This window comes from Otolemur garnettii, unplaced genomic scaffold (assembly GCF_000181295.1).
Source record: "Otolemur garnettii isolate 467f Iridium unplaced genomic scaffold, OtoGar3 scaffold00079, whole genome shotgun sequence".
NCBI classification, from domain to species: Eukaryota; Metazoa; Chordata; class Mammalia; order Primates; family Galagidae; genus Otolemur; species Otolemur garnettii.
The window spans coordinates 2,721,736-2,740,398 of NW_003852474.1; the positions used below are offsets into that span (position 1 = coordinate 2,721,736).

The window sequence follows — 18,663 nt, forward strand, 5'->3', positions numbered from 1 at the left end:
CAGGGCACTGAGTAAGGAGATGGGAGAAATTTCTCAAATACATTTCCCTGAGAATTATGGAGGTAAGGTTTTTAAAGATAATTTGGTGAACAAAGGGCTAGGGAATTGGGTCTGCTAATTGGCTGGGGGATGAACTTATTGAGCTGAGAAATAGAAATTGTCTTCTTGGCTGAGATAGTTCGTGAGTGGAGGATCACAGAATCAGTTGAGTCAGTTTCCATGTGCCTACTGGTTCAGTTGACATCAGTTGGTTCCCCCCAAATGCATAGTCCAGAAGACACCTCAAAGACCAATCTTAGGTTTTGTAACAGTGATGCATCTAGACTCTTGAGCAATAAGCAACTATAGGAAGGAAGTGAGGATGTATCCTGGTTAACTTTTAGTTGTCTAACTTCTGTAGGAGTCAGAGTTTTACCTTATGGCCTTACACTAATATAGGCAGTTTTGATTCTTCATTTCCTTAAAAACAGATACCTGAGTGCTGGGCACTTCTGCAACTGCAAGGGCTCTGGGGCACGAAGGGGCCAAAGGCACGAAGAAGGGGAGCAGAGCAACAGCAAAAATACTTGATGTGGAGGGGTTTGTAGTCCCCCAAAAGCATGCACCGTGAGTCCTGTGCAGGGGACATACACCCAGGGCTCAGAATGGCAAAGGGAGAATTGATCTGGACTTTTCTTGCTCATCTTGGTGGTCAGACCATCCTAGGGAACCTTTGCTTTTATTTCACCCCAACCTCAGGGACCAAGATTTGAAATGAAAATGTGGTGGATTTTCTGGGGTAGTCACAATTAGGAGGGCTTGTGTGACATTTACTTGTGTCTCATTTTTAAGGCAAAGCTCTCCCAGGGAGCCTGGGCCTCTGCCTTTCAGGGTCATTTTATTACCGCAGTTTTTTTTGTCTTTTGCCCACGGCCCCACAGAAACAATTCAGGTGTGAAGCTGCCCTGACTGCACATAGAGTCTGGGTGAATATCAAAGAGAAGATGAAAAAATAATAACAAAACAACAAAGCAGTGCTTGTCCTGTAAGTCCCACAGAAGGAGACCAGAGCTAGGTTTTTACTTGGTATCTTAGGAAATTGAGTTTGTTAAGGGTGAGGCCAGAGGGAAAAATGAAGGTGGCAAACTATAAGTCAGTCAGAGGTGAAGACTGGCTGGCTGGGGTTACTAAGCAGGACTGTGATAGGGAAACAAAATGATGAAAGTGGTCACATAGCTGTGACTCCCATTGCTCAATTAGTCCGGGCTGTCATCTTAAGATCACATCCTATAGTCTTTCCAGCTTTGCTAAGTAACGTACTGGCTGAAGTTGTTTTGTCTTAGTTGCTATGATCTAAATGTTAGAATCCATCCCCCCAAGCCCCTTCCCTGCCACCAAATTCATATGTCAGATCCTAATACCTAATGCAATTGTATTAAGAGGTGGGCCCTTTAGGAAGTGATTCAGTCCCGAGGGCTCCACCCTTATGAATGGATTAGTGTCTTCATAAAAGAGGCTTGAGGGAATTCCCTTCTCCCACAGCAAGAAGGCACCATCTATGAAACAGAGGGAGGCTTCACTAGACACAGAGCCTTTATCTTGGACTTCCCAATCGCCAGAACTATAAGAAGTAAGTCTCTATTGCTTATGAATTACCTAGTCTAAGGTTTTTTGTTATAGCAGTCTAAATGAACTGATACAGGGGTGTTAGGCGTGGCATTCTGGGTTTACTAATCATGGTCTTCCTGCAAATTTTGGCAAGAATTTAGGCTTATACACCGAAAGAGCAATAATACTTTATTTAAAATATATACAAAATTATTACTTTGAAACATATATTTACTGTCCAACACACATCATAGAACACTGATTTGATGTAAATTTTGGTACCATCATTCATTCAGTTTTGTGACTTCTCTTTTGCTCAAGGCTCCTGAAGAAAATTATCTGAAATGCCCACCAGAGAGGAGGTACCCACAGGCTTGGTCCCCTCGGTGGCCTGGCTGTGCTCTTAGACACTGCTGGGACCCTGAAACTCTGTCCCGAGGGAGCTGAAGGCAAATCCCTACCTTGCTGTGGGCACTGGGGACACAGACTAGATGGGACTCACCTCAGTCAATCACCTACCTATTGCCCATCTTTTCTCTCCCTTTTTCTTTCCTCCTCCCCCCCCTGGATATAAAAGGAGGGTGGACTTGGTGAGCACAGGTGTCAATTGTTTTCTTAACCCTCATCTGGGCTTAGATTAACGTAATTATATTCTTGTCTTCACCCTCCTTTCCTCCCTGCCCTTGTCATTACCACCATGGGGAGAAAGTGTGAGAACAGGGAGCTGGCTTCTTAATACATCTTGGAAATGGAGTTTCTGTGCTCTTCAACTGCATTCAAGTTACCACTATCCTGAGATAAATCAGACAACTGCTTTTGGGCAAAGCCCATACCTCGTTCATCACTGTCTCCCCACAGTGCCTTACATCTAGTAGGCACTTAATAAATACTCACTGCATGGATGAATAAATGGATGCAGGAATAAATATCTGGTAACTGTGGGTAGGAAACACACATTGTATGATCAGAGGGTTTGCAAGATGAAAAGGGATGTTGGAGATCCTCTGGACCTGCCTCCTTAGTTGGCCAATGGGGAAACTGAGACCCATCGAAGTTAGTCACACGAGTAATTCCTGACAGAGTCAGACCAGTATTTTCTAAATTTCACCTTAAACTTCCCACTCTCCTAGGATAAAGAGAGCTCAGTGGAATCCGTGCCATGCCCTGAAATCAGGAACCTCATTCCCAACATCAGAAGCTCCTGGGGGTTGCAGGTAACTGAGTGTAGGGTGCAAGCAGAAAGGTCCCTTCTGGGCAGCTTTGGACTGGATGGCAGCAGCGGGTCTGAATGAGGTAGGAGAACACAGAGACTGATGGAGACCACCTGTGGGGCAGGTTTGCCCGCTCTGCCTCCTGCAGCCATGGTAGTGCTGAAGGGCATTGGTGGCTCACAAAGGCTCTGGGGCCCCAGGATGTCTGGAGGAAATGTGTAAACAAGGCCCGGTGACTGACCACTCCTGGCAATGAAAACAGGTCACTACGAAGGTTTGCTCAGCACACTGGAATCAGATGGTAGAAAAGAAAGGAAGGGAAAGAGGGAAGGGACCAAGGGACTATTCACAGACTGTAGGGACAGGATGGGCCAGGCCATGTGGGCGTGGGTGCGTGGGTATGGGGCACAAGCATGAGTGCCCGTGGTGTGCTTCTCACTTCACGTGAGTTGCCCCAGAACATTCTGTGGGCTTTGAGCCACTCAGGTCTCCCATGTGCCACACCAGGGGACTCAAAAGCACAGGGGCTCACTCTGTATCCCAGGGAGATTTTGGTTTCTTTCTGGAAAGAATGATTTGGCATGGCCAGAAATGCACATTTGACCAAGGTTAAAGAACCTTTCCTCATTCCCCATATGCCACAGACATGAACAGCTGAAGAAGGCAAGCATCAAAGAGGGAACGATAATCCACCCACTGGCACCTACTTGGGTTTCTCTCCTCTGAACACCGCACCTCAGGATTTCTCTGGAGCAGGTGGAGAGGGAGCTGGGAGGAGGGACTGAGCTCCTGGGACAGACCCCTGCCTCTGCCCACCCCCTGCCCCTGACTTTCTGCCCAACTTCTACTTCTGCACTCCCCAGCCCACTCCATTTTGCCTTAACTACCTTGCAGTTCCCATGAGACCCACACAGGCTCCTTCTGGATGAGAAAAAAAAAATCATTTTGCCAAAATTTGAAATTTGGGAGCTGCAGCTCATCTGGTAACAAATGAGTACCTTTGTGCTTAAATAGCCACCGCAGAGTGCAGACTACGACTACCCTGCGAGGGAGCAGGGCAGGACAGGAACCCGGGTCGCCAGAGTTGCTCTCTGCAGTCCCCACCTCCGCCCCGACCCCAGAAACCCCTAAACCGCAGACTGGTTCTCGTTGCACACATAGACTGTGTTTGGCTGGATTCTCCTCCGGATCCGCTCAGGCACTTTGGGAAGGATCTGGAAGGTTTGGGGCAGCAGCTCTATGCAGGCCTCGCGGAATTTTTTGATTCTCCAGCAGTAGACGATGGGGTTGAAGACGGACTTGAGGTAACTGAGCCACAGGACGCAGGTGCTGGTGGCGTAGAAGGAGGGACCGTAGTAAAAGCGCCGGCTGAACACGGACAAGAGGCTGTAGACCGAGTGGGGCAGCCAGCAGAGGGAGAAGCCCACGAAGAGGATGAGGATGGTGGTGAAGGCCTTGGTCTTGAAGCTCAGGTCCACGCTGACCTGGTGCGGGCGGTGCAGCCGCCGCAGGCCGGCGCGGGCGAGCTGGCGCAGGTCCAGGCTGTCGGACTGGTTGTGCACGCGCACCGCGTTCTTGCGCACCGTGTTGAGGATGCACGTGTAGGCGCACAGCATTCCGCTGAAGGGCACGAAGAAGACTGCCGCCACCAGCGTCCCCACGTAGGCGCGGGCGGCGGGGAGCTCCGTGTAGCCCAGCACACACTGGGGGGCGCGCGCGGGCACCTCCATGAACGTCCGGCCCGAGAGCAGCGGGACCGCGATGCAGAAGGACAGCACCCAGGAGACGGCGATGATCGTCTTGGCCCTCCGCGGGTTCAGCTTGTCCTGGCGCTGGACGATGATGAGAAAGCGGTCCACGCTGATGATGAGCAGGATGGCCACGCCCTCCAGGACGAAAAACCAGTAGAGCGTGGCCGAGAGGTGGCAGAAGCCGTCCCCAAAGTGCCAGCGGACGGTGATGAGGGAGACGGCCGTGAAGGGCATGCAGCACACGCACAGCATAATGTCGGAGAAGGCCAGGGTGGCCAGCAGCAGGTTGATGGCCGAGCGCATGGCTGGCCTCTGGTACACGATGATGCAGACCACGGTGTTGCCCAGGAAGCCGACCACCATCATGAGCAGCATCCCCACCGCCAGCACGATCCTCAGTGGGCCGGGCAGGGCCGTGGCCCCGGGTTCCGTCGCGTTGCTGGCATTCAGCAGCAGGTATTGGTAAGTCTCCAGGGACGTGCTGTTACAGGCCATCTTGGAGAGACACGTGGAGCTGGGACACAAACGGCTGGGGGTGGCCCCCTCAATACTTCGGTGGTGTCCATCTCCTGTCTGCCGGCTGCATCTTCTGCCTCGATGTCGCTGGAGCTGTAGGGCACTGGAGTGGTGGTCGGGAGAAGCGTCTTTCTTTGGGAGCACTAGCTGGGCCTTGCAATTCATGGATCATATCCTAGTCGTCTCTGTGGCAACCGACTGTGTCCGGTCCACAGCTTCCTACTTGGACTCTCCGTAGCCTAGAGAAAGCAAGAGGACAACGGAGGAGGGAGTTAGTTCTTGCAAGCACCTGTAACAGCCCACGTCTGAGTTTACCGGTATCCCTCAGCACTGGAGTGGAGAGAGAGAATGACTCCTTTAGTTGCCACGTGGGGAAAAGCTTGGTATTCACAAAAACTGTCTGAGACTTGTCAAGCAGCCAGGAAAACAGAAATCAGGTCTTCTTTGGGGGACTGAGGAAATAAATACTTTGTAATTGGCACTAATGTATTAATAATAACTTGAGTTTTAAGCAGCCAGCTGGATGAAGCTCTGGACAAGCCAACTTCAGTTAGAATGGCAGCTCCATGAGGCAGAGTTTTGGCTGTTTTGTGCTCTATTATCGCCCAGCATCTGGTAACGTGCCTGACATACAAACAGATGCTTGTTGAGGTGATAAGTGATAGTTGATAATGCTGCTAGAATATTTAACTTTTTAAAAAACCATTGTATTGAGGAATGATGGACATGTGTGACGAGCTGGGCAAATTAACATCTCCATACACTGTGAAACCATCACCACCATCAAGGCCATAAACATCCATCACCTCCCCAAATTTCCTTCCATGCCCGTTATTATTATTATCTTATTTTTGTAGTAAGAACACTCAACCTAAGATCAACTCTCTCAGTCAATTTTAGATGGATATATGAGGTCAGACAATTAAGTTCTCAAACTCTTTGTAGAAAAGGTACTAACCTCTCCCTCGTCGCTGCGTATCACTACAGTCTCCTTTGAAGTATCCTCTTGGCTATCTGGTGACAATAGTGATCTTCAGCAGGGAGGTATTAGCACTTTTTCTAGGATTAATTTGTGAACTTAATTGTCCAACCTCATTATTTCTGAAGTTAAAAAAATTTAAACTCTATCCGTTTAACTTTATGTAAGGTAAGCATACATTCACATAAAATAAAGAGTATGAAATCCCATAAGCCCTTTGAGATGCTTCCCTAATAGTAACATTTTGGATAACTATACTGCTGTTATAATATTACTTTTGAATGCACTGATAGGGAGAAGGGAACTTTCCCCAAAGTTAAGGCTGCTTAAGATACGATGTTAATTTTTATTTTGCATCTCGTGGTATATGGTGAAAATTGTGTTCAGTAGCTCAGGTCTGTAGTCAAATGGCCCAGGGTGGGTGAAATGCATCCCTGGACATCTTCTGGCTGACTTCTTCATCTAGAGCACACAGTTACTAATTAGGGCTAGTACACAGTAGTGTGAATTCCCACAAAGTAATGTCACCACACCTGGGTGGCAGAAGTGCTCAGCAAATGGTATTATTATCATCTGAGTGGTGAGGCCAACCAATCACAATGTGACAGTGGCTACTGATTAACTTATATGTTATACACACACATGCGCACATGTTTGCATCTATACTATACCTGCCAGCAAATGAAAGTGCTCTCCCTGGAGCGAGGATGTTTGTAGTCCAATTTTGCTCCCCTCTCCCCTTACCATTCCCAGTACTGTTGGTGGGCCTAGGCAGTGGACCCAAGGGCAGCTGACCATAGCCTGAGAGGGTGATTTAAAAGGCCATATAGAAAGAAGCTTGAGATGTAGCCCAGGTGTGTGGGATATTCTCCCTGTGCTCGCCACATATCCTGGCCTCCTTCTCCACCTTGCTTCTTGCAGCTACCACTGGCTCCTGCTGACCTGGCTGTGGTTCATTTCCTCCTGAGACCTCAGCCTCTGAAGGGTAGCCTTCCCTAAGCCCAGCCCTCCTCCAGGTCCCCAACTGCTCCCAGCCTCCCTGCAGGCATAGGATGTACCCCCCCCCCAAACACACCTTGGTTTCCCTTCACCTGGCCTCACCTCTGGTAAGAAGCCCTTCCGTATCTCACTTTATAAATCAGGGCTTCATCTCTTTCCTATTTGTACCCAGACTGATAAGAGAGGTCATGGCCAACTGAAGTTATAAGGAAGCAGAAGGTAAGAGTAAGATATTAGGAGGCAGAGAAATGTTACATGTGTGTATGGAAACAGGGACACAGAAATCTACTTCGGTCCCTCATGCAGTCCAATTCCAGTTGCATTTCCCTAGGTGTATTTTCAATATTTTCTCCTTCCTTTGTTTCAAATGGAATTTTTAGCTTTTACTTTTCATCTAATCTCACACCCTCCTCTTTGCCATCACCTTTCAGAGACACCTCTTTTTTGGAGGCACAGGGTCTCCCTATGTTGCCCAGCCTGGAGTGCAGTGATCATAGTGTACTACAGCCTCGAACTCTGGGGCTTCAGCTATCCTCCTGCCTCAACTTCCCAAGTAGCCGAGATTATAGGCACATGCCACCATGCCTGGCTTCAGAGACAGCCTCTTTGAGCATTTCCTGGTTTGGGTTTTATTGATAATTATGCCCATGGTGCTAGATGATATACTTCCATCTCATTTCTTTCTCTCTTTTTTTCTTTTGCAACAGAGTCTCATTCTGTTGCCTGGTCTGGAGTACCATGGTGTCAGCCTAGCTTCACAGTAAGCTCAACCTTCTGGGCTTGAGTGGTCCTCCTGCCTCAGCCTCCCAAGTAGCTGGGAGTGTAGGTGCCTGCCACAATGATACCTAATTTTTCTATTTTTAGTAGAGATGAGGTCTCACTGTTGCTCAGGCTGGTCCTGAACTCCTGGCCTTAAGTGATCCTTCTACTTTGGCCTCCCAGAGTGCTAGGATTACAGGCGTGAGCTACCACACCTGGTCTTCCATCTCTCATCTTGTTTTATTCACTATATACCATCCGTGGCCACAACAAAGAAAGACGAAAGTTTAGCACACCCTAAGTACCTCACTGCTCTTCTCTTGGGAAATGATGACTGATTATTATTGAAATAATTAAATTGAGTGCTATCGTAACTATAAAAATTATACTTCAATGTCTGCTTGGCACTCCATCAGACATCTCTTCACTCTTCTTGGTAAGACCTGTGATTGGTACCATCAGCTATGCCTTCACTTTTAATATTTACAGCCTTTCCTACATCTGCAACCAGATCTGCTGTGCTTTTTCATAAGATGATATGAAGAATTTAACTCTCATTTCATGACTATGAAATATTGTCCAAATTTGCATGGGATTGTCCCCTGGAATTACCTGTTCCTGACTGGTTTAGTGTTATGATCCTGCAGGGGTCATAGTGCAATGAGCACATTCTTAACACTGAGGTAAAATAGAGTCTGTTCTCTTACAACCCGTCAAAGCTTCAGTCTTAAGAACATGCCACAGTACAGTTTGTTTCATACATGGTCCATGACTTTCTTGTATAGCTCTTTGTGTTTTCCTCAAGTTTATTATTGCCTTTCTTCTTTTCCTAAACATCATGTGCCTTTATCCAGTTTTCCAGTCATACTTTCTTTCTGCAGATGGTCTTTGTTTTCCAAAGCCATCCCTTTTGCAGCCTGCACATCCACTGCAGGTCTGGGCCCTTGACTTGCTGGGTCAGTGCCAAGCTGCCATCTGTAAATACCCTTTATAGATCCCTGGGATCCATTTTTTCCTAAATCCTTTGTCGTTTCACTCTGGATTTGCTTTATTTTGCTGGCAAACATCCTTAAATTACTTGCAAAGAAACTGCTTAGGGAAGGTAAACTTCTGAGTCCTTGCATATCTGAAAAATCTTTCTTCTTCTGCCTTCCCATGGACTATTGCTTTGTCTGACTGTAGAATTGAGGCTGAAATGTGCCCTTGAAGCTGCAAGACATTGCTCCTTCTAGCATCCAGGTTGCTGGTATTAGACGTAAAGCATATTTGATTCTTTTCCTTTATAGGCAAACAAGCTTTTTTCTTTTGAAGATTTGATAATATCTTTTTTTCCCCTGTAAATGTTTGTACAAGGTGTACCTAAGGTTGATGCTTTTCTTAGTTACTGTGCTGGCTACTCAGCAGGTCTTTCAAATCCAAATCCACATACATCTCAATACTAAGAAAGTCTCTTTTTTCATATCTGGGGTAGTTTTCTTCTCTCTGATCTCTGTGGGTTGTGCTTATTGCTTGTATGTTGGACTTCATGCATTTGGCCTTGATTTTCCTTTTCTTTTCCTGTATTTAAAAACAAAATTTGTCTTTGTATTTTTTCTTTGTTTACTCTGTGCTCTGGGGAAATTTTTTTGAAAAACTTTCCATCTAGAACTATTTAATTTCTAATTTTGGCAATCCTTTGAAAAATATAAAAGCATTCTTATTTTCTCAGCCTTTTGCATAGCATTCTGTTCTTGTTTATGGATGTACGATACTCTCAAAATTCTCAGAGGTGATTTGAGATTTTATTGTAGGCTCTCTTTTTACTGAATTACATCTGGTAACTCTAGGGTCAGTGCCTTGATTTATCTTGGCTTTTCTCTATTAGTCCTCCTCATGTTGTTGTTGGTTCCTGAATCTTGATCATGCTTAAGGTCTGAGGGCTGGGTCAGTTTCCCCACCCTCACTAGGTGGATTGACAAGTTTATTGTGGACTAGGCCTTTCCTCAAGGTGAATGAGGGAAGAGCCACACATACACACACAGAGACACACACATCCCAGCTGAGGGCCAGTGCCAGAAAGAGTAGGGCTGTCCGCTGGGATCTCCCCATTCACATCACAGACCTTCACTACCACTAGCAGTATGGTTGATACATTTACCGAAACATATTCTACTTTTTGTCTCAGGGAAAAGAGATAAATGTCAACTTCATGGGGGAGAGTGTCTCTTTTTAAAAAATAGAGTTTGATTGGGTTTCTGTTTTTCCAGTACAGATGTAAAATAAGGATTTTGCTCAGTATATGGTACATAAGAATTACACCAGCCTCATTATGCAGCTTTAAGAAGTGCTAAGTATGTAATAGGAGCTAAGAGCCCAGTCCTAGATTCAGATAGCTCCTATGAACTGGTGATTTGATTATTTAATTCTTCTTAGTTACATCATCTGTAAAACTGGAGAGGATTATTATGAAATTAACAGGAGGAAATGGGCCCAAGGTACCAAGCACACAGTGAGCTGCCCATACATGTTAGCTGCTAATTAGTCTTCAATTCAAGGATGGAGGCTTCATTTAGTTTAGCAAAATATTCTTAAGATGGAAGATGCTTTTAAATTGTTAACAATATGGCTTGGCACCTGCAGCTCAAGTGGCTAAGGCACCAGCCACATACACCAGAGCTAGTGGGTTGGAATCCAGCCCAGGCCTGCCAAACAACAGTGACAACTACAACCAAAAAATAGCCAGGTGTTGTGGTAGGTACCTGTAGTCCCAGCTACTTGGGAGGCTGAGGCAAGAGAATCGCTTACGCCCAGGAGTTGGAGGTTGTTGTGAGCTATGATGCCATGGCACTCTACCCAGGGCAACAGCTTGAGGCTCTGTCTCAAAAAAAAAAAAAAAAAAAAATATATATATATATATATATAAAAACAATATATCATTCAACCTGTATAATAAAGTTTAAAAACAGAAATTTAATGAGTCAACAATTTGACTAAGTTTTCTTTCTACAGGCCTGATTTTTTTCCCTTTTGAGAAACAGATGTATAATAATTTCAATAAGAGCAATGTTGTAGTTGAGAACTTGAAGTGAACACAGTGGCCATGGAACCAGGAGGAAGAAGTGGGGGCAGCTTCTGGCCCCACCAACTCACCTGGAAAATCTCTGTAAGCCATGGTGAGGGATGGAGTAGGCAGAAATCAAGTGGAACTGGCTTAGGCTAAGCCTCAAAACAAGTCAAAAGAACACACTTGATCAATTGGAGACTCCTGATATAGGTAATGGTGTCAGAATCAAACCATTAAAAGGAAACTCGAATGGCTAGATGACCTGAGTAGTAGATGTCTTTCAAGAGAAGATACACAAATGACTAACAGGTACAGGAAGATGTGCTCAGTATCACTAATCCTCAGGGAAATCACAATGAGACATCATCTCCACCAAGATAGGATGGCTATTATCAAAAAGACAAAAAGTAACAAGTGCTGGAGAGGATGTGGCAAAAAGGGAACTGGTATATATTGTTAGTGGGAATATTAAGGAAAACAGTATGTAGTTTCCTCAAAAAACTAAAACTAGAAGTACCAATAGGATCCAGCAATCCCATACTGGGTGTATATCCAAAAGAAATGAAATCCATATGTTGAAGAGGTATCTGCACTCTTGTGTTTATTATAGCACTATTCATAGTAGCCAAGATATTAAGTCAACTTAAGTGCCCATCAATGGATAAACAGAGAAAATGTAATATATATGCACAATAGAATACTATTTAGCAGTAACAATTCCACCATTTGCAGCAATGTGGATGGGCTTGAAGGATATTATGTTAAGTGAAATACATCAGGACAGACAGATAAATACTGCATGTTCTCAGTCTCACATGGAAGCTACAACAGTAGAGCTCATGGAACTCAAGAGCAGCATAATGGTTACTAGAGGCAGAGATGGTTAGGAGGGAGTAAAGTGTAAACTCTGTAAATTCCTTTTTTTTTTTTTTTTTTTTGTTAGACAGAGTCCACTTCATTGTCCAGGCTAGAGCACCATGGCCTCAACCTAACTCACTGCAACCTCAAACTCCTGGGCTCAAGTGATTCTCCTGCCTCAACCTCCTGAATAGCTGGGACTACAGGTGCCCACCACAATGCCAGGCTAATTTTTCTAGTTTTAATAAAGACAGGGTCTCACTCTTTCTCAGGCTGGTATTGAAATCCTGAGCTCAAGGAATCCTCCCACCTTGGCCTCCCAGAATGCTAGGTTTATTAAGACACCACACCTGGCCTAAACTGTAAACTTTTTGAGGGCAGGATGTCTGACCCCATGTGGGAACTCCTCATGGATTAACCCCCCTTAACACAGAATAAGGGGGGCTGGGTGCCGTGGCTCACAACCTATAATCCCAGCACTTGGGAGATTGAGGCAGGTAGATTGGCTGAGCTCACAGGTTCGGACCAGCCTGAGCCAGGGTAAGACCTTGTCTCTAAGAAATAGCTGGGCATTGTGGCAGGTGCCTGTAGTCACAGCTACTTGGGCGGCTGATGCAAGAGAATTGCTTAAGCCCAAGAGTTTAAGGTTGCTGTGAGCTATGACATCATAGCACTCTACTAAGGGTGACAAAGTGAGACTCTGTCTCAAAAACAAAACCAAACCAAACAAAACAAGGGAACATTGAGAAAAACCACACACTCCTGTGTTCAGGTGCCTGTCAGTCCTAGCTGAGAGTGACTCCTTCATCTGCATGCTTCTCTGTGCTATAAAGGTAGATTTTCCCCACAATGATAATTACAGAGAGTGATTTTATGCTTAACCAAGGGAACAAATAGCACAAGGTATATATTTTCTAATGTGTATGTCATGAAGTTGAATCTGATTAAAATTATTTTGGTGTCTGGACATCAACCTGCCTTAGATATTTTAATTCAGCATTGTGGTCACAGTCCTGTGGTCAATATCTGAATCAACAGCACTTTTGTGACAAAGGACTGGGGCACATTCAAGATCAAAGTAAAAGGTAACACGTGAACATAAAATGTACCCCTGTTCTCTGAGTGACAAACAGCACTCACCATCTTTGGTGGTTTTCACTTTGAGAAACTGGAGCCACACTATCATCAGCCAAGAAAGAAGCCAGTTGGGAACTGAACTATTTCAAGGTCCTTGACTTGTTAGTTCCTTGGCATAGTTCCCGGCCAAATAATCTCACCCTGGAACTGGGAGGTCATACAGGTGTCAGAAAATAAATAATCATCTCAAACCAAAGTATAATTAATCGACTAAGGCTGGAATGGCCAGGCTGGGCACTGGCTGTGTGCTGTGGTGGGAGTCGATGTGCAACTCAATGAGCTGTGAGGAAATGCTCCCATCATCCATGCATTGAATTTACTGCCAGATTTTCCATAGTTCTTTCCCAGCCACCGTCTCCCCTACTGACTTCACCTCTGCACAGCCTTCCATGTAGGTTCCTGTATGGTCCTCCCAACGGGGAAGGAGGCAGGGAAATTGTGAAGGGGAAGCTCAGCCACTGTCAGGACTGGCTCAAATTCACAATGGCAGTAAAAAGTGGAGCCAGGAGCAGAAGCCAGGCTTCTGGTGCTGAGACTCCAGAATGGGGACCAGCCTGTGGTGAGGATGGTGGCTGGGGAGGGGGAAGAGGTAGGATGGGAGAGTTCATATCTGTGACAAGCATGGAGAAGAGGAAGACACTCCCACCTCCAAACCACATGAGCTGGGGTATAGACACTCTTAAATAGAAATAACACGCTTGTTCTTCATTCCTGGTAGATGAAAAAAGGACTTTTAAAAACTGAGTTTCAAGTGGTTAGTTGTGATGACAAGGGTAGGAACCTTTTCCTGTGCTCTGTAAATATGACAACTCTTTTTTTTTTTTTTGAGACAGAGCCTCAAGCTGTCCCCATGGGTAGAGTGCTGTGGCTTCAAAGCTCACAGCAACCTCCAACTCCTGGGCTCAAGTGAGTCTCCTGCCTCCACCTCCCAAGTAGCTGGGACCACAGGCGCCCGCCACAACGCCTGGCTATTTTTTTGGTTGCAGCCGTCATTGTTGTTTGGCGGGTCCAGGCTGGGGATTCGAACCTGCCACCTTAGGTGTACGTGGCTGGCGCCTTAGCCGGTTAAGCTATAGGCGCCGAGCCAATATGACAACTCTATGTGACTGCTTGTGGCACCCTGAGGTATGACTTCAGGCAGGGGCAGCCTCAAGATGCTGGGATGAACCGGGGACTTGCCTTGCCAAATTTCTCTCTCTCCTTCTGTCCTTTCTCCTTTCCTCCCTCCCCTCTCTTTCTCTTTTGTTCCCCTTTTCTCTTCCTTTCTGTTTTTCTTCCCCCTTTTTCTCATTTCTCTTTCCCTTTCTGTTTCTTTGTTTCCTTCCCTTATTGGCTAACTTTTTAAATCTCTTTATTATGGCAAATTTCAAACGCAAACAGAAGCCAATAAGTCAGGAAAACAAAGCCCTACTTGGCCAAGTTTTTGAAATGTGTTCCCCCATTTCCTTCCACATAAGCTGGCACTTCCTTGTCCCCAGACACCTCCTGTCCTGAGTTTGTTTCCAGGGCAGTGAGGAGATTCCCACAGGTGTTCCTGCAGTCAAGAGGCCAGGATGACTGTGAGGGAGAGAGGATAGTCGTGGAGAGGGGGTGATGTCTCCCAGGGAGAGGTTGGGGGGCACAAGAGGACTCGGGGGTAGAATGCTCCAGAAGGCGACCCTCTGCAGGGCTCTCCAGGTAAGGGGATGACACCAGTGAAGCCCTCCCTGGGGTGTGGCCCTCCACTTGGCAAATCTCATCTCCACTAGGAATATGTATGCTTTTGGTTGACAGGATGGAGAAAGTTAGAAATATCTTTGTCCCTTTCTCATCCTCACGGTCCACATGAGAATACCAACCAGGCTGGAAACTGATTCAAACAGAGAAGAGTAAAACCCTGCAGGAAGAGAGGACAGAGTGGAGGGGCAGGGCCAGGGGGTCAAGCAAGAAGTCGGTGGTGGGAGGGCGGCGTGTCACTGGGAGGGGGCCAGACAGCAGCTGTGATTGCTGCGTGTGGAAGGAGGACCTCCTGCTGTCGGGGTGGGTATGCACCAGCACCAGCTTGGAGCTGAGGGTCCACACAGCCTTCTTCCGTGCAGCTGAAACTGAACCACTGAGAGGCAAGTACCTGACGGCTTAGTGTGTCTGTGGTCCTGTCGGTCCAAAACACCCACAGCATTGTCCTTGAGTGTTCAGGATCATGACTGAATCTTCCCACATGATCGCAAGAGCTTACTCCTCTTTAGATCCCACCCTGGAATCCTCCCTAACAAGTCCCCTTGCTTCTCTCTGACACCTTCCTTATCCCTCAAGCAAAAGCCGCCATGGGCTTGTCCCGTTCCCAGGTGGCTTCATACCTGTGTCTGCAGGAGCCCTGGCCCCTTCCTGCTTTCTGAGCTTCACAAGGTGCCCGCACTGCTGCGTGTAGGAATCGGTTCTTTGGAACTTTTTCCACAAATATTATTTTAAAAGTCAGGTAACACTACACATAGGTACATCTTAATGATCAGATTTAGAAATACGTGTGTGTGTGTGTGTCATTTGCATATATACATCCAATAGAATTTGCTTTCACTCTGCTGGTTCTGTTTTATCCAAACGGTGGCAAATTTGTTGGGCTCTTTCTCCGTAGTCTTTAATATTACTTCAGGTAACCAATTGGTTTTGTGATATTGGATTTTTAATCTCTGCTCCAGAAGAACATATTAGTTCAAAAATGCCAGGTCTGAGAAAGAGGTCTCTTTTGGCAGACGGGGAAGCTCAGCACAGCCCTTTGCAGTGCAAACAGCTTGACTCTGTCATTACCTGCAACCTTGTCACCTGTCTTTTTGATACAAACTCTCAAACAGATGGTACATTTCAATTTCAACAACTTTATTGGCCAGGAAAAAATATGTGAGAGCTGCCAAAAGTAACACATCAAGAAACTATGTTTAGAAACAGGTGTGGTGCCACGTGTCTCAACTTCTAAGAAAACTGAGCTGAAAGGAAACAGATCTTTTATTCCTCAACTTGGGCGATATTCCTGGGAAGAAGTTTCCAAATTAGGCAGAATTGGGAAGCCTTTTAATGAAGCAAATCTTTACTTGCTATTCTTCTGGGTAATGGCTAACATTCTGTGCACTTACGATGTGCTAGGGAAGCCCGCTATGCTGCGTATACCTCAGTGGCTCTGAAGCTTCGGCATTAACCTCACCCGGGAACTTGCTAAAGGAAAATTCTCAGAACTTACCAAATCAGAGAACTGGCGGTGGGGTCGGACCTGCCATCTGTGTTTAACAAGCCCTCCAGGGGACTGAAAGTTCTCAAACTGCTGACATAGTTTCTCTTGTTTAACTGTCACATTGATTCTGATTTACAGATGAGGAAGCTGAGGAGCAGCTATTTACCTAGAAAGCACGGCAGGGGCTCCTGTATTAGAACCAGCCTGTCTGCCTTCAGAACCCATGACCTTAACCCCCAGGCTATGGGCAGAGAGACTAAATATATAGCTGGGACCTCGTGTCAGTTTTTATATCAGAAATGAGACAGCATTTTGGAGCAACAGTAGGAAGCATTTCCCAGGGAAGACAGGAGCGAAGTGGGCGTGGGTCCGTGTGTGAGAGCATCACAGGGCCTGGCATCAGGACTGGTCCCGGACACAAGGCTGCCCTGACCTTGTGTGACACTGTGCGGGAGATAGAGGAGCTCCCGAAAATCCCTTTTGAGCAGACGTGGATGAGATCTATTTGTCCCCTCAGATTTGAAATCTGCTTGCTGTAGAGAATGTAGGATTTAACTTTAGCTCCATGGCAGATGCAGGTTGGCGTGGGGATTCGGACGCTACTTCGTTGCTTTGTTCAGCACTTGGTGCTTCCCCCTCCTTTTCAAGTCAGGACACACATAGAAAATAGTATTTGTATGGCACACCAGAGTGACCAACTACAGGCCCATCCTGCTGTCGCCAGAGCTAGGAGCGTCAATGCCTTAGACACACACCAACAATGTGTGCCTGGCTGCAAAACCACACACACCAGTTGGTGGCCGGGAGACAAACTCTGCAGCCAGCTAGAATATTTCAGGCCTCTCCATATATGCGGTCTAAAGATGATGGAATTTTTGCTCTGGCCAAAGAAGCAGTAACAATATCTAGTATTGGAATGAGACTTTATTTTTATTTTTTTAGGGTCAGTTGACAGTTTTTTAATTTCTTTCTGTTTTATTGTTTCAGGTTAATTTGAGGGTACAAAGAATTGGGTTACAATGTTTGCATTTGTTAGGTAGAGTCTCTCGTATAATTGTGTCCTGCTGCCAAGAGGCCTGCCACCCTAACATTGTGCCCATTAAGTGGGAGCACACCCATCCCTCTCTCTCCTCCCCCTCCTTGCTCCCTCCTTCTCCGCCCCCCACCTTGAATTGATTTGAATTTTTCTTTTATGTGGACATATATTGCATCATCTACTGGCTTCATATTAATATTGAGTATGTTAGATTCCTTTTTTTTTGAGACGGAGTCTCACTATATTACCCTTGGTAGAGACCCGTGGTGTCACAGCTCACAGCAACCTCCAACTCTTGGTCGTAAGCAATTTTTTTGCCTCAGCCTCCCAAGTAGCTGAGACCACAGGCGCCCACCACAACATCCAGCTATTTTGTTGTTGTTGTTGTTATTAAAGTTGTCATTGTTGCTTTAGCTGGCCTGGGCTGGTTCAAACTCAACAGCCTCAGTGTATGTGGCTGGCGCTGTAACCACTGTGCTACGGACACTGAGCCAGGGTGCTTTGGATTCTTGCTTCCCCATTCTTGTGATACTTTACTAAGAAGAATGTATTTTAACTCCATGCAGGTTAATACAAAAGATGTGAAGTCTCCATGTCTTTTAGTGGCTGGATAGTAGTCCATGGTATACATATACCACAGCTTGTTAATCTATTCCTGGCTTGGTGGGCATTTAGGTTGTTTCCACATTTTGGTGATTGTAAATTGAGCTGCCCTACACAGTCTAGTGCACATGTCCTTATGGTAAGATGATCTTTTTTCCTTCTGGGTATACGCCTAGTAGTAGGATTGGGGGATCAAATGGGAGGTCTAATTTGAGTTCCTTGCGGAGTCTCCATACTTCCTTCCAAAGAGGTTGTATTGTTTGCAGTCCCACTAGCAGTGAAAGTATTCCCTTCTCTCCACAATATTTGAGTAAGACTTTAAAGTATACAAAGTACTCCCCAAATTACTCTTATTTCTTTCTCTCAGTCACCTGATGACATACAACAATTCCTATTTATAGATGAGCAAACTCAACACAGTTAAGTGATTTGCTTAAGACACTATTAGTGGGAGAACAGGGAGATGAGTCACACCTTTTATTCTATGACTCTTCCCTCCCTACTCTGTCCTGGGTGAGCCCCATGTCAGAGTATTCAGCATACACATGGGCTTCATCATGTGGACAAACTTACATAGATTCAGATTAAGGCTCAGATCTACTAACCGGTTATGCTTGCTCTGGTTTATGAGACAGAGTTATTTAAGTACTTCTAAAAAGTCCAAAATAACCCATGGGGAACTCATAAAATATCTGCTTTTATGCATCTTTAAGTTGACACGTTTCTTCAGGGAGGCCAAAGCTGAAGATTCACTTAGGGTCATCAGTTTCCAAGTGAATCTTTGAGAATTTTACTTGTGTATTTCACCATTAGAAGCCAACTTTTTCCCCCCTTTCTAAACTAGTTTAGAGGCGCTAACCTCTAAAGCAGGGGTTTTAAAGCCCTGCACCATGTATAAAGATTTGGCTAGAGGCACAAAGCATATGGTGCTTGTTTAAAAATGAATATAGTTTGATATTTTAACAGAATCTGAGACAATTAG

At 45.7% G+C, this 18,663-nt stretch overlaps 1 protein-coding gene across 1 annotated transcript; it reads right to left on the reverse strand.

Annotated features, from left to right (window-relative positions):
* Nucleotides 1–3,848: 3,848 nt before the first annotated feature.
* On the reverse strand, nucleotides 3,849–5,154 carry GPR45 (G protein-coupled receptor 45). The gene has a single exon (XM_012807938.1). The coding sequence runs from the start codon at nucleotides 5,042–5,044 to the stop codon at nucleotides 3,926–3,928; it is 1,119 nt and encodes a 372-aa protein (XP_012663392.1). The 5' UTR covers nucleotides 5,045–5,154; the 3' UTR covers nucleotides 3,849–3,925.
* Between the last annotated feature and the right edge of the window lie 13,509 nt (nucleotides 5,155–18,663).